Source organism: Leopardus geoffroyi, chromosome B1 (assembly GCF_018350155.1).
Source record: "Leopardus geoffroyi isolate Oge1 chromosome B1, O.geoffroyi_Oge1_pat1.0, whole genome shotgun sequence".
Classification (NCBI taxonomy): Eukaryota; Metazoa; Chordata; class Mammalia; order Carnivora; family Felidae; genus Leopardus; species Leopardus geoffroyi.
In genome coordinates this window covers 119,097,147-119,112,674 of record NC_059327.1, presented here as the reverse complement: position 1 = coordinate 119,112,674, position 15,528 = coordinate 119,097,147, and the positions used below count along the sequence as shown (strand labels likewise).

The window sequence follows — 15,528 nt, the reverse complement described above, 5'->3', positions numbered from 1 at the left end:
ACCTTCTGTGACTCTTTATCTGGTATGTCACACAATCTGCACGTACCTCTATCACCACACTTAGACTACCTGCTTATATATCTGCTTCATGCACTAGACCAGGAGATAACTGAGATGTTATTCCTACCTGTCTCCCGAGCACCTTGGCAGTATCCAGATTCACAGGGAGAGCTCAAGTTTTGTTGAATGAACAGGTCCTAGATGAATACTGGATCTTGCACATACTATGCTGAGACCCATATAACCCTTAATTTGGTAGTAAATACACTAAATAGCAAATATACCAACTCCCAAAGTAGGACTTAGATATACTGATGTTAAAACCAATTATAGCAGTATTTACAAAGATATTACTAAGAAATGTGGTACCTGAAGTTTCTTCATGACTCTGTGGAATTCCATTGAACATCTCTGGTTTGCAGTAAGAAGTTTTTGAATTTGTTTGATTTGTGGATACGGAAGTGAGAGGTTTGCTCTCACTCTAATTGAAAGCTCTTTTTGGGTTTCAACTTCCTTCTCCAAGTCCAGGGATAGTCTATCTAAGCACTCATAATGATTATACATCTCTGAGTATCTCTTCAGAAGCTCCTAAGGAAAATTAGAATTCATTTAACAATTCATTCTAATGTAACAAAAATAGTCCTTGCCCTAGAATTTTAACAAAACTTATGCTTAACATTTTCTGTAATGCAGAAACAAATTAAGATGTTTGTGTTAACAAAAAGGGGGGAAGGAGCTCTTATTGATTTTGGATTACAGAAATACTATTTAATTATTGTGAAAATTTAAAAATTTTAAATATAACACAGAAAACCAGAAACAATCCCTATTAACATTTTGATACATTTTCTTTTAGTGCTTTATGCATTCATGATTTAAATGACCATCTTAAAGTCTAAAGATAAATTTGAGTGAATTCAATCTAGTATATATTATAGTTCAAGACTGAATGCTGGCTCATGTTCACAGCAGGCAGTGTGAGTTTGCAGGTAAAACAAGTGACGAAAAATCGAACTAACTATTTGTCAGCTTGGTGCAGCCTCTCTACACATTTCTATTTCTCTGCCTAGAATCTGAGTTTTCGAACTTTTATCAGTTAGAGTTCAGGTTCTATCTCTGCTACTTCCTGACTATAGATATCAGTGAGCCATTTTCCCAAAAACAAAATAAAGACTATAATGAGTCCCACAAACTTTTCTAGGGGAAAGTAAATATGATATCCATATCTATGTAATCTATGAAATATACACAGATATTATAGCTTAAGGGAAATAAAATTATATTTGTAAAAATGTTTCTATACTCAAATTCTAAACTTACACTTGATTTCATGTCCTGATTCTACCAACCTACTAGCTATATGACCTTGAGCAACTACTAAACTTCCTCTCCAAGCCTCAGTGTCTTTGTAAATGGAGCAATGAAACGTATCTCATGAGATAAAGAACTGATATAGTGCCTAGCATATGGTAGACACCCAACAAGCCTGGTCTGTAAGTTCAAATGATTAGAGGCCAAGCAGGGGACACACTGGTCAAAGCGCAGGTGGAAGAACACAGTAGTACATATTGCTACAGTCATGTAACAAATAACATGTTTAATTCAGGGTGCTAAATAATAAAACAAGGGGCTTCGGACAATAATGAGCTTCCTTTTTAATAACTCAAGAAAAAGCTAGCTGTACATTCATTTCCTGCCTTTGGTCCTAGTATGAATCATGTTACAGTATGAAGCAGCACTGTGTAATCATTCATTTGTACTTTTAATAAATACATGTTCCATTAGGAATGTGCTAAGTGACATAGCCACAGAAAACACACAACATCTTTAGGGATCTTGCATTCTAATTGGAACGAGACGGTAAATCCTGTTGGCTTTTCCCCTCAATATACATTTAGAATCCAAACATTTCTCACTACTCCACTGATTCTTCTCTGGGCTGAGCCGCCATCAACTTTGCCTGGCTTATTGAAATTTTTCTCTCAGATGCTCTTCCTGCTTCCACTCTGTTTCCAACACAATAATCAGAGTCATCCCTCTAAAATGTAAGTCAGATAATGTCTCTCTCGTGGTCAGAATTTGTCAATAAATCTCCATCTCACTCAGACTAAAACCCAAAGATCTTTCAAGGCTGCACAGCCTGCATCTTCCTCATGAACTCTCGGACCTCATTTCTTATTAGCTTTCTCCCTTGTTGGATGTTCCTGGAACCCACCAGGCAGGCTTTTGCCTCAGGAGCTTTTACTTGCTATTTTCTCTTCTTATCCCGTTCTTCCCCTAGATAGCTATGTGGCTCAATCCTTTCTCTTTCGGGTATTTGCTCAAATATCATCTTTCCAGTGGGGCCTTAAAATAACCCCCCCCCTCCCCATTTTGTGTGTTTATGTACATACATATGCACATACTTGCACACCTATACTAGATTAGAAAGTTGAAAAAAACTTTGAGCACTATCTACTCATTCCCCAGAGGCTCCATTCTAGGCCTCTGGAAGGGTACCAATATTTATTTGTAATTTTAACATGGGACACTTACTTTTATCCTAGAGCACTTGTCTCTCAGGCTTTCTGTGAGGTGGTGTTTCCCATTACATGGTAACTTTTTTTCATATTTTACTACCTCTTTATGGTTCTGTTGGTCCTGTTTTGATACAAAGAAATAAACAAGGCGTCAACTATAACTACATTCACATTTAATGTCTATATACTTGTCCACTTACATTTTTTCACATCATTTCAATAATGGAATTATAAACTTGTAACTCAAAAACAAAGTGAAAAATGGTCAGAAAATGAGTAACAGTACCACTAAGTAGTAAGTGGCCTTGACTCACTAAGAAAAAATGTGGAAAAACCACATATTTTTTGGAGATAGGATTTATCCCCGTAACCATCACAACTGCAAATTAGACTTTAGGTTTATGTCTGGTTCCTGCTATTCCAAGTCTCCGAATTAGAATTAGTCTCTGAATTGCTGCCAAATAATATGCTACCAAAACCACCTGAAATATCTCTGTTCACTCTTCCCAGCTCCTTGGAATAGAAAATGCATATCCTGTTACATCTTGGACTTCTGATTCGAAGTACGACCTAAAACCTTTTCTCCCACTTATTTACTACAGTACTTAGAAGAATGATTGATCTTTGAATGAATTAAATCTTTTTATAAAGGGCCCACATAATGATGATTCCCAAGGGTCTCATGTTTCTATTAATGTTGCAGATGACATGGTCTTCTGCTCTGTTGTTGAATTATGAGAATAAAAAAGATTTCTTACAGATTTCATATGATTTTTTATTTGTCTGAATTTTATGTTATTTTCTTGAGAGTTCAACTGGGCTTTTTAAGACATGTGATTCTAAATACCTACAGTCCTACTGGATGAACTTCTTTCCTCTTTGTAGCTGGCCACTTCTCTAACTGAGCGACGAGATGAGCCTATGCCTAAGACTCTGTCATGTAGAGGCAGAGAAATGGCGCACTTACTCTTCTACAGATCTAGTCCTTCAAATATTTCTTCCTTAAGGATAATGCCATTTCCTGGTGAAAAATCCCTTTTAAAAATTACATTAAAGAAAATAGTCTGCTTTATGTAACAAGTCTTTTCTTAAAAATAAATCAAATGGGGGGCACCTGGGTGGCTCAGTTGGTTAAGTGTCTGACTTCGGCTCAGGTCATGATCTCACTGTTCGTGAGTTCAAGCCCCGCGTCAGGCTCTGTTCTGACAGTTCAGAGCCTGGAACCTGCTTCAGATTCTGTGTCTCCCTCTCTCTCTACTCCTCCCCTGCTCACACACTGTCTCTCTCTCTCAAAAATAAATAAAGATTAAAGAAAAAATTAAAAAAAAAAAAACTATTTAAAATAAAAAAAATAAATAAAATGGTATTTTCTGAAAAATATTTTGGCTTCTTTTAAAACTGTATTTTCTTTTGTGTGAAAAATTATAGTAATAGTTTTCCCATTATCCTTCCCTGTATGTAGAAGTTTCCAAAAAGAAAAGGAAAAAAAAAAAAAAAACCCAAAACAACAAAAAACAAATCCCCAAGCCCCACAACAAAAAACCCAAATTGTTCCTCTTGTCAAGAAAGCTTGATTCTTACAGTTACTAGATAAGGAAGATTCTGAACTCACTCTAGCTATCATTTCTCTTAACGTTTCTCTGAATTGGTCTCTTTCCATTTTCAGAGACTCTTTTATCCTCCTTAGCTCATCTCTTTCCTCAGCTACAATTCTGAGTTCTTCAAGTCTTTTATGAAGTTTCTTAGTCAAGTGTAAGTTATCCGCTTCCACACTTTGCATAGATAAAGTTTGGGCCTCAAACTGCTGCTTCAATCGTTCCATTCTGTTTATATTTTTATGGGTTTTATTGACATCTTCTTTCATTTTAAGAAGTTGAAGCTATTTTTTCTGAAGTTCTTGTATCTTGAGATAATTATAAAACAAGTTAGAATGCAAAAAGAATTCCTGTGTCTATTTGTTATATATGTACATCTATTTCTATCTCTAAATATCTGTATTTATATTCTTTCTCATTCCCCAAGTGATTTTGGACACAGTTACTCCCCAAAGAACAAAATGACATGTACCTTTTTCTGTAATTCATCTTTAGATTTATTTAAACTCTTTTGAATATTTGAAATCTGAGTTGTCTTTTCTGAAACTCTCTGCCTGAATTTATCAATAGTTTGTTGGTATTCTTTCAAACGCATATGGGCAACTTTTAGTTCTTGTTGTGTTTCTAGATCCTTCATTATTAGAAGAAATGAAGAAATATTATGATGTAAAGGCACATTACCTTTTCTTAATGATGAACTAGTTAGACAAAATCTTAAAAAATGCATGCTCCCAGTTAAAAACAAGCAGCACAGCACCCCCAAATGAGAGCAGTACAGAAGGCTATAAAGTCAAGTCCCTGTCCCCAGCCTCACCCGTCGTAGCTGGGTTTCCTGGTGAACTCTGCCAACTGCTCTCCTTTCTCTCATACCACTTGGACATCATTCTACATCACTATCACAGAAAGAGGGCCCTCTTCTCATGCTAAGTACTCCATCATACACATGAACCCCACTTAGCCAGTGCCTTATTAGTGGACACTTGGATTGCTTCCAGACTTGTCAGCACAGACAACGTTGCAGTGAGCGCTGTTGTATTTCTGCCCAGATGTGTGAATATATTGGTAGGATAAATTCCTCCAAAGTGGAATCGCAGTAGCAGATATATACGCTGATAAATCTTTAATAAGGCATTGTCAAACTGTCTCCCTGAAAGTTTATAACATTTACAGTTTCACCAACAGTTATTATTTATTTCCAAAGAAGGAAGCTTCTTATACTAAAAACATGTTTATTGGACAGGTAGAAAGAGTCCAACTCACTCTAGCTATAGTTTTCTGTAGGTCTTCCTTGAGCTGGTCTCTCTCCAATTTCAGATTATCTCTTTCTTTCATTATAGATTTCATTTCTTCAAGGTTTTCATGAAGCTGCTGGGCCAAATTTAAGTTCTCCATTTCTATTTTATCCAGAGTTAAACTTTGGTCCTTGAATTGTTTCTTTAATCGCTCTATTTCAGACATTTTTTTCTGTGTCTCACTGACATCTTCCTTTAACTTAAAAAGTTGATGTTCATTTGCCTTAAGTTGCTGAATCTTAAGATAAGCATAATATAACATGTTAGGATACAGACAGTTTTTAAGGGAAGGATAAAAAATAGTTTCGAAATTAAGACAGTTTTCCCATGTCACTCATTAATATTTGGCATAATTCCACACAAAACTTATTTTCTTTTGAAGTATAATATACATAAATACACTAATCTTAAGTGTATTGCTAAATTATTCTCCACATATGTATACATCTATATAATTACAACCCAGATTAAAATATCAAACATTTCTAGCAACCCTTAAGGTTCTGTGTGCCCCCTCCTAGAGTTAACCACTATTCTGAACTGTTTTCATCCTAGATGAGTCTTGCCTGCCTTTGAAGTTAAAAATCACGGGGCGCCTGGTTGGCTCAGTCGGTTAAGCGTCCGACTTTGGCTAAGGTCATGATCTCATAGTCCATGATCTCGCAGTCCGTGAGTTCGACCCCCGCATCAGGCTCTGGGCTGACAGTTCAGAGCCTGGAGCCTGTTTCAGATTCTGTGTCTCCCTCTCTCTCTGACCCTCCCCCATTCATGCTCTGTCTCTGTCTCAAAAATAAATAAACATTAAAAAAAAAATTAAGAAAAAGAACTGTCTTTAAAAAAAAAATCACAATGTATTTATCCATTTTCCTGTTGACAGGCATTTCACTTGTTTTCCATTTTTTGCTGTTATGATTAGAACTGTTATGAACATTCTTGTACACAGCTTTATGTGAAAGTATGCACTCTTTTCTCTCAGGTACATATCCAAGAAATAGAAATACTGAGCCACAGGCAGGTGTATGTTCAGCATTAGTAAAAACTGTCAGGATGTTTTCAATGTTGTTAAACCATTTTACATCCCCATATGAGTTTAGGCACGAATAAATCAAATACCCAGGGGCACCTGGGTGGCTCAGTCGGTTAAGTGTCCAACTTTGGCTCAGGTCATGATCTCACGGTTCGTGGGTTTGAGCCCCGCATTGGGCTCTGTGCTGACAGCTCAGAGCCTGGAGCCTGCTTTGGGTTCTGTGTCTCCCTTTCTCTGCCCCTCCCATGCTTGTTCTCGGTCTCTCTCTCTCTTTCTCTCAAAAATAAATAAACGTTAAAAAATATATAAATTAAATCAAATACCCAAACAAGCACCTTCTTCATACCTTTTCTTGTAATTTAGCGTTTGAATTTTCTAAATCCATTTGCATATTTGATATTTCATCTGTCTTCTCAGAAACAATGCCCCGGAGTTTATCAATAGTCTCCTGGTGCTCTTTCACATGCATGTGAGCAATTCTTAGTTCCTCTTGTTTTTCTAGGTCCTTTGTCATTAGAGAAATTTTAAGAATGGTGACATAGCTTAACATTAACTAGTATTTTTTTTTATAAAAGTGATATTTTCTTAGTAAAAATAATAAAACTATTACTTCTTAAGCTACATCTTAGATGTTAGAAAGTTACAAGCTTTCCCTTCATCCCTTTCCCTGTCCTCACCTCCCCACAATCTACTCCTACTTTCCAGAGGCAAATACATGATACATAATACTATTCTACAGCTTGCTTTTCCCTCTAAGTTATTTGGGCTTCCAAATTAGAACATCCAAACCTATTTCATTTTTTTTTTTTAATTATGTTGCACAGTATTCTGACATACTGTTCATATTTACCCAGTTTCCTTCTGATGGATATTTAGATTGTTTCCTAATTTTTATTACAAATTGCTACAATGGACACCTTGTGGTGTGTGTGTGTTTGTGTATGTACATAAATATACACGTAGGATGAAGTCCACAAAGAAAATACTGCTAACAGAATTAAAAATTTTGAAGAACAATACCAAATTACCCGCCTTTGTAAAAGGTTCCATCAGTTCACTCACATCAACAGTGCCACTCACATCAAAGCACGGTTCCCTGCTGTCAGAAAAACACACATTTACTCACTAGCAGAGGAAGAGTAACTTACTTTAGCCTCTTTTTCTCTGAGGCGTTCTCTGAGCTGGTCTCGCTCCATTCTAAGGGTTCCCTCTGCTCTTCTTAGGCCATCTCTCTCCTCAGTAACACATCTTATTTCTTCAAGGTTTTCATGAAGTTTCTGACTCAGCCTTAACTTCTCAGTTTCGACACTTTCCAGGGTTGAATTCTGGGTCTCTAACTGCTTCTGCAATTGCTCTGCTTGATACATATTTTCTCTGAGATCATTTTTTACCTTAAGAAGTTGACGTTCTTTCTCCTGAAGTTCTTGGATCTTAAGATAATCATATAATAAGTTAAGATATAGATTGATATTAATAAATAATTCTTTCTTTTTTAAAAAATTTTTAATGTTTATTTATTTTTGAGAGAGAGAGAGAGAGAGAGAGAGAGAGAGAGCCAGTGCAAGCAGGGAGGGGCAGAAAGAGAGGGAGACAGAGAATTTGAAGCAGGCTCCAGGCTTTTGGGCTGTCAGCACAGAGCCTGATGCAGGGCTTGAACCCACAAACTGTGAGATCATGACCTGAACTGAAGTCGGATGCTTAATCGACTGAGCCACCCAGGCACCCGATAAATAATACTTTCTAAATTAAGCAGGCAAATCTTTGTCTATGATTTTAGGCTAATTCATATCCTGTTTCATTACAAAAAAGACCTAATGTAAACTCTCAAATAAAAACCATACCTGTACTTTTAAGGCAGTATCTGTGTTTTCTAAATCCGTTTGCATATTTGATATTTCATCTGTTTTCTCAGAAATAATGTCCTGGAGTTTATCAATAGTTTCCTGGTGTTCTTTCACATGCATGTGAGCAATTCTTAGTTCCTCTTGTTTTTCCAGGTCCTTTGTCATTAGAGAAAGGAAAATGATTTTTTAGAGTGACAAAATTCAAACAATGTGTGGAAAGATAGAGGGTAAGAGGTAAATATGCCTCCCACCCCCTTAGGCCTCATCCTCTAGTTACTCTTAAACATCAATACATGTTAGATACATTAATCCATAACTTACCCCTTTCCTTAAGAGGATACTTCCAAATCACCACCATGGCACTGCCTCATTCTTTATCCATGGCCTAGTACTCTGTGGTCTGAGTTTGCTGCACTCATTAACCAGTCTCCTGCTAATGGACAGTTGGTATTTTCCCTGGTTTTTGTGGTTTGCTTTGATTTGTTCTTACAACTTTCTGCAATGAATATTCTTCTACAGATATCTTTGCACAATTGCATTACTGTGTGCAGGATAAGTGGCTACGACTGGGCTTTCTGGGTCAATGAATAAACGTATTGAAATATTTGGAAGATATTATCAAATATCCCTTCCTCCAACCTTGCCTAAGGTTGGACCAATTTTACACTCATACCAATCCTATCGCCCGTGGTTCTTTTAGGACACAGTGTCATATTTACCGGATGGGGGAAAAACAGTAACTCACTCTCATTACGGTTTCTCTCAGGTTTTCCTGGAGCTGGTCTCTCTCTACTTTGAGAGTCTCCTCTACACTCCTAAGATCATCTCTTTCTTTCATAACAGATCTCATTTCTTCAAGGTTTTCGTGAAGTCTCTGAGTTAACCTTACATTCTCCTTTTCTATATTTTCCAGAGTTGACTTTTGGGCCTCAAATTGGTTCTTCAAGTATTCTATTTCACACATTTTTTCCTGAGTCTCATTGACAGGCTTCATCTTAAGAAGCTGATGTTCTTTTTGCTGAAGTTCTTGCATCTGAGAAAACAACAAAACAAGTTAGGACACAGGCAGAAATTTTTAGGAAAAGGAGGAATTGTTTCTGAGTCAAGTGAATCATCTTTACATTTTATCTAATGTATGTAATATTTTCTTCCACAGGGATATGAGGAACACAATAATCAGATGTCAGTTTCCAACTTAATAAGACCTACCTTTTCTTGTGATACAGCATCTGAATTTTCTAAATCTTTCTGAATATTTGCTTCTTGATCTGTCTTCTTTGAAAAAGTCCTTGTACTAATGGTTTCCTGGTACTCCTTCAAAAGAATATAAGTAGTTTTTTAGTTCCTGTTTGATTTTCAGTCCCTTTATGATTGGATAGAAATTAATAAAGCAATAGTGAATATCACTGTTAACCACTTTACCACTATTTCATACCTAAAAAATCATTAGAATAAGGAAACTTACTTCAGTTACAATTTCTTGAATGTTTTTTTTGAGTTGGTCTCTCTCCATTTGAAGGGCCTCCTGCATCCTTTTCAGTTCATCTCTTTCCTTAATTATAATTTTTATTTTATCTTGACTTTCCTTAAGTTTCTCGGTCAACTGGAGCCTCTCGCTTTCTATACTTTGTAGTGATGAATCTTTGACTTTGAGTTGTTCCTTTAATTGCTCCAGTGCACTCATTTTCTCCTGAGTCTCACTGATTTCTTTGGTGGTAATAAATTGTTCCTGTTTCGCATGAAGCTCTTGGATCTTAAAATAATAATAAGTTAATAGCTAAAATATACATACACACAAATCATGCTTATATATATGTGTGTGTGTACACATATAATACGTTTTAGTTTTTGAATGAAAAGAACTCACAATGTTCTCCATGACAATTTAGTATGCAAAAACAGTTTCTGTAATTCAGTTAGCTAGCTCCCTCAGTTTTTTTCCTACACTTCCTTCACCCCCAATTTACCTTTTTCTGTAATTCATCATTAGTTATTTCTAATTCTTTTTGAAGGCTGGACAGCTCATTTTCCGTCTCAGAAAGATTCACTCTTAGCTTCTCAATAGTTTCCTCCTGTTCTTTCATGTGACGATGAGCAACTTTCAGTTCCTCTTCAGTTTCCAGGTGCTTCATTATTACAGGAGATGTTAAGAAATTTACAGAAACATTATAACCATTATACTCTCTTTTTTCCAAAGGTTTAGTTTTTACAAAAATATCTGCTTACAAAAGTAAAAAAAAAGCACACGGGGGATGGATGAAACTTACCTTAGCTATGATTTCCCTCATGTTTTCTTTGAGCTGGTTGCTTTCGGACTGAAGAACTTCTTGCAGCCTTTGTGTGTTGTCTCTCTCCTTAGTTATACATTTCAGTTCATCATGACTTTCCTGAAGCCTCTCAGACATCTCGAGCTTTTCCACGTCCATTCTTTGCAGGGCTGACTCTGCGGCTTTGAGCTGCTCCTTCAGTTGCTCCATCTCGCTCATCATTTTCTCAGGTGCGCCGTCTTTTTCTTCCATATTGAAGGACCGTTCTTGTTTGTCTTGAGCCTCTCGGATCTTAAAAGAATAAAACAACAAGAGAATTGACATCCAAAGATACTTTATTTTACTTTCAGAGAAAAGAAATCAGGACAGTTTCTAAAACAAGTAAGTCAGGACTCAGTGGCTCATTACAGAGCATTCTTTCCACTCTCCCACTTGTCATCACTCAGGTACTGAACACTTCTTTCCTGAGGGCTCAGTGTGCTGTCAGTATCCTACCAGAGGTTAGAGATAAATTGGTAGATGAGACTTATATGATCCTTGCCTTTTTGAGATTTAGACTTCAGAGGGAAAGATAGACATTATGCCAAATCTTACCAAACAGGGGTGCTGGGTTCTTGCAGGGTTATGTGGCAACCTAACCAACCCTGAGTGGTTAGGAAGGGCTTCCTGGGGGATGGAAAGCTTTGGTTGAGACATGAAGGATGACAGCAGTAGGTGGGCAAGGCAGTAGGGAAATGCTGCAGGCAGGGAGACCAGAACACCCAAAAGCCATGAGATGAGGAAGCACAATGCTGGAGCATGATGAACAGGGGTAAGATGAGCAGAAATAAGGCTGGAGACCAGCAAGGTCTGGGATCCAAGGCCTCATGGGCCACGTGAAGGATTCTGGTCTTTGGTTCAAGAGTAGAGATAGGTTATTAAAAGTTTATTTTATTTTATTTATTTACTTTGTAAGAGAGAGAGTGAGAGAGAGAGCTGGGTCAGAGAGAAGGAGAGACAGAATCCCAAGCAGGCTCTGCTCCCTCAGTGCAGAGCCCGATGCAGGGCTTGAACTCACAAACCGTGAGATCATGACCTGAGCTGAGATCAAGAGTCGGATGCTTAAAAGACTGTGCCATCCAGGTGCCCCTATTAAAAGGTTTTAAGAACAAAGGATTGCTTGGGCTCAGAATGAGGAATGAATTAGAGAAGTATAGAAATGAATACTGGGAGACCAGTAAGAGGCTACTACAGAAAGCCAGGGACAGAAATAATGGTGGCTTGGATTAGTGTTGGCAATGAGGAGAGAAAGAGGGAAGATTTCTCTCTCCCTTTCTTTCTCTCTCTCTCATACACACACACACACACACACACACACACACACACACACACACACATACACACACACACCTTAAAATCAACAAGGTTTGGTGCTTGGATTATAAAGTGAGTGTGAGGAAAGGATATTGGGAAGGGTGATTCTCAGATTTCTGTCTCAGGTATTGAGGAAGTGCTTTATGAGATGCTACAGGAATAGATTTAAAGAAGGAAAGAAAATAGTTTTTCTGGCTTTATCCTTTCTTATAATTTAGCATTGCTTTTTCTAAATCATTTTAAATATTTAAGAAGACAGCTGTCTTCTCTAAAACATCTCTCAATTTCAATAGTTTTTTTTAGTATTTATGAGCAATTTTTAGTTCTGTTTCCAACCACTTCACAATTGAGACATTTAAAGAAAACACTGTAGTAACATTTTAACTATAACACAAGTGCTTCCTTTCCCAAAGACTTGATTCTTACAAAACACTTGTTAAATGGAAGGAAAGGATGAAACTTACTTTAGTCAAAGTTTCTCTAACGTCTTCTTTCAACTGGTCTTGTCCAGCCCGAACTGCTTCTTTTCTCATTCTAAGGTTGTCTCTTTCATCAGTTAGAGATTTTATTTCATCATGACTTTCTGGAAGTTTTTCAGTCAACCCAAGCTTTTCCATTTCTATGCATGCAGGGGTCATTGAATCCTTGGTTTTGGATTGTTTCCTTGATAGTTCCAGTTCATCCCCTGTTTCCTGAGTACTACTGACTTCTTTCACATTAGGCAGTAGTTCCTGTTCCTCATGAAGCACTGGGATCTTGTAATATGCATGGAATACCAAGGTTACTATCTGGAGAGCCTTATCATAATTTTTCAAATTTTTTAAAGATGAGAATACTGTCCCTAGAAATAAAAGTTATCTTGATCCCATGGCCTATCGTGGATCACAAACTCACAATTTATTCATTTTCTCTTGATTCCTACTAAAGCTATCCATGGCCTTTCTGCTAGTCACATTCTGCCGTAACTTTCTTTGTTTCCAGCTTACATCCAAAGTGAATAAATTCTTATACCTAACTAACACCGTTAATTCAGCCAGTTGCACACGTCTTCATTTTTATACTAGTTCTCAAAGGCTATAGGAGAAAAAACATTGTTTTTATTGAGATTTTATCTCAATAAATGAATGGTCCTTAATTCTCAGATGACCTCCCATGCCACTTCTCATATTCTTTTTTTTTTTTAATTTTTTTTTTTTTTTCAACGTTTATTTATTTTTGGGACAGAGAGAGACAGAGCATGAACGGGGGAGGGGCAGAGAGAGAGGGAAACACAGAATCGGAAACAGGCTCCAGGCTCTGAGCCATCAGCCCAGAGCCCGACGCGGGGCTCGAACTCACGGACCGCGAGATCGTGACCTGGCTGAAGTCGGACGCTTAACCGACTGCGCCACCCAGGCGCCCCTCTCATATTCTTTTATATGTACAGACCATTTCCTATGGTCATTAGTGGTTCCATTAACTTTGCATATCATATTTCTGCATTTGTCCTGCTGGAATTGAAGGATTATTGTATATGCCCAAATTAGGGGGAGAGAAGAGTGTCTTATTCATATCCACAGTTTCAATGGCTTGTACATAGTGGACTTTAACATATGTTGGTTCAGTTATCCCAATGTTTCATTTTCTCTATAGCATTTGCCATTATCTCAAATTATCTTTTTCATTTGTTTGTTTATTTACCAATTAACTCTTTCCACTACAAAATAAGCTCTATGGTCACAGAAATTTTGTTCAGCTTGTTCCCATTTTAGTTCTATAACCCAAGACCTTGCCTGACACATTAGACACTCAACAAATACTACCCAATAAATGAGCTGTAACAGTCACTACTTAACTGCTCATTTTTCCTTCAAAAAAAAAAAAAAAAAAACGAAACCAAAAAACCAAAAACCAAAACAAAACAAACCCCGCCCCCCCAAAAAAAACAAAAAAGAAGGGACAAAAGAGAGAAAGAAGAAGAGACAAACCTTTTCTTGTAATTCAGTATTGGATTTTTCTAAGCCATTCTGAATATTTATCATTTGAGCTGTCTTCTCAGAAATGTTTCTTCTTAGTTCATCAATAGTTTCTTGTTGTTCTTTGAGATGCACGTGAGCAATTTTTAGTTCTTCTTTTGTTTCTAGACCCTTAATTAGCAAGTGGAATTTAAAGAATATTATAACAACATCAACATTGCCTCTCCTTTCTCCAACTGGCTCGGTTTTAAGAAACATTTACTAGATGAAAGAAAAGGGTATAGCTTACCGTAACTTCGAGTTCTCTTATGTAATCTTGAAGTTTCTCTCTCTCTATGTCAAATGATTCCTGTAATTCTTTTAGATCATTTCTTTCCTTGGTTATGGATTTCAGTTCCTCATAATTTTCGTGGAGCTTCTGAGCCAACTCTAGCCTCTCCATTTCCATATGTTCCAATGTTAATTCTTGGCTTCTTAATCCATTCTTTACATTCTCCATTTCACTCATCTTTTTCTGCATCACACTCATCTCTTCTTGTACACTAAGAAGCTTTAGCTGTTTTTCTTGTAGTTGTTGGCTCTTGAGAAATACAATTTTTAATTATCATTTTGCTTATGTTCCCTTAAAATTCTTATGTAAAATATATTTTGCCAAACCAAAATGATTATTATAGTAAAAAGCTTTGAAAGTAGAGTAACCTTCTAGGCACAGTGTCTATAGTGGGTTGAATAGTGTCCTATCCAAAATTCAAGTATATTCAGAACTTCAGAATATGACCTTATTTGGAAATACGGTTTTTGCAGATATAATTAAAGTATGAAAAGAAATTCTACTGGATTAGGGTGGGCCCTAAATGCAATGACAGTGTCCTTATAAGAGGCAAAAAAGGACACACAGAGACACAGAGAAACTCCTGTGAAGATGGAGGCAGAGTTAAGACTGATACAGCTATAAGCCTTGGACACCAAGGCAGCTGGGAGCTAAGGATAGTTAGAGGAAGGAAAAGATTCTTCCCTAGAGCCTTCAGGAGGAGCATGGTATTACCAGCAACTCGATTTTGGACTTCTAGGATCCAGAAATGTGACAAGAAATTTCTGTTGTTTTTTAGCCACCAAGTTTATGATAATTTGATACAGAAGTTCTAGGAAACTAATATATTGTCACGAGGTTAATCAAAGAGGTAAAGTGAAAATGAGAAAAACTTGAAGAGACTAAATATGCAGGTATACCTGCCAAATAACTATAATTCCTCATCTCTTAAAACCTTTTGGATCATCTATTTTTATTTCGAAAAAGGTCCTTACAGGTGGCCCATAAAGACACTGAGGCATTAACTTTTACATAAGCCTATAAATTTCACTTCTTTAGGGTGAGTATGAAACAGACATCAGGTTCTAGCAAATTAATTGGGTTATTGTGAAAAGGAGGAGAATTAAGAGAATACATAGGAAAAAAAAAACACTCCACAGAAATACAATGGAAATCACAATATATTATTTATAATGTATGTGGCATAGGCCTTAGAAAAATAGAAAGATCTCAGTGGGTGAATTTTAGAATTACTTGGGCAGTACAATTATTACTAGATTCTCATCTCTTATACAAATAGTACAACAGCACCTTACTTCTATAAAAGAAGTGACTCAGGAAATTGTAAACATCTAAGAGATGGTAA

The 15,528-nt window shown here is 36.8% G+C and overlaps 1 protein-coding gene across 5 annotated transcripts in view; it reads right to left on the bottom strand.

The window, feature by feature from the left end:
• CENPE (centromere protein E) overlaps nucleotides 1-15,528 on the bottom strand; it is an 82,193-nt gene that overhangs the window by 25,133 nt on the left and 41,532 nt on the right. For 3 of the 5 annotated variants that reach the window (XM_045471426.1, XM_045471446.1, XM_045471436.1), the window contains 14 exons: nucleotides 14,142-14,432; nucleotides 13,865-14,023; nucleotides 12,362-12,652; nucleotides 10,545-10,835; nucleotides 10,245-10,403; nucleotides 9,743-10,030; nucleotides 9,487-9,591; nucleotides 9,023-9,310; nucleotides 8,275-8,433; nucleotides 7,582-7,863; nucleotides 6,780-6,938; nucleotides 5,375-5,644; nucleotides 2,536-2,640; nucleotides 370-588 (listed from right to left, as the gene is read on the bottom strand). In XM_045471426.1, coding sequence (XP_045327382.1) covers nucleotides 370-588; nucleotides 2,536-2,640; nucleotides 5,375-5,644; nucleotides 6,780-6,938; nucleotides 7,582-7,863; nucleotides 8,275-8,433; nucleotides 9,023-9,310; nucleotides 9,487-9,591; nucleotides 9,743-10,030; nucleotides 10,245-10,403; nucleotides 10,545-10,835; nucleotides 12,362-12,652; nucleotides 13,865-14,023; nucleotides 14,142-14,432 — 3,066 coding nt within the window. The remainder of the gene's footprint in view (nucleotides 1-369; nucleotides 589-2,535; nucleotides 2,641-5,374; nucleotides 5,645-6,779; nucleotides 6,939-7,581; nucleotides 7,864-8,274; nucleotides 8,434-9,022; nucleotides 9,311-9,486; nucleotides 9,592-9,742; nucleotides 10,031-10,244; nucleotides 10,404-10,544; nucleotides 10,836-12,361; nucleotides 12,653-13,864; nucleotides 14,024-14,141; nucleotides 14,433-15,528) is intronic. The other 2 variants (XM_045471449.1, XM_045471455.1) reach the window with 2 other exon arrangements.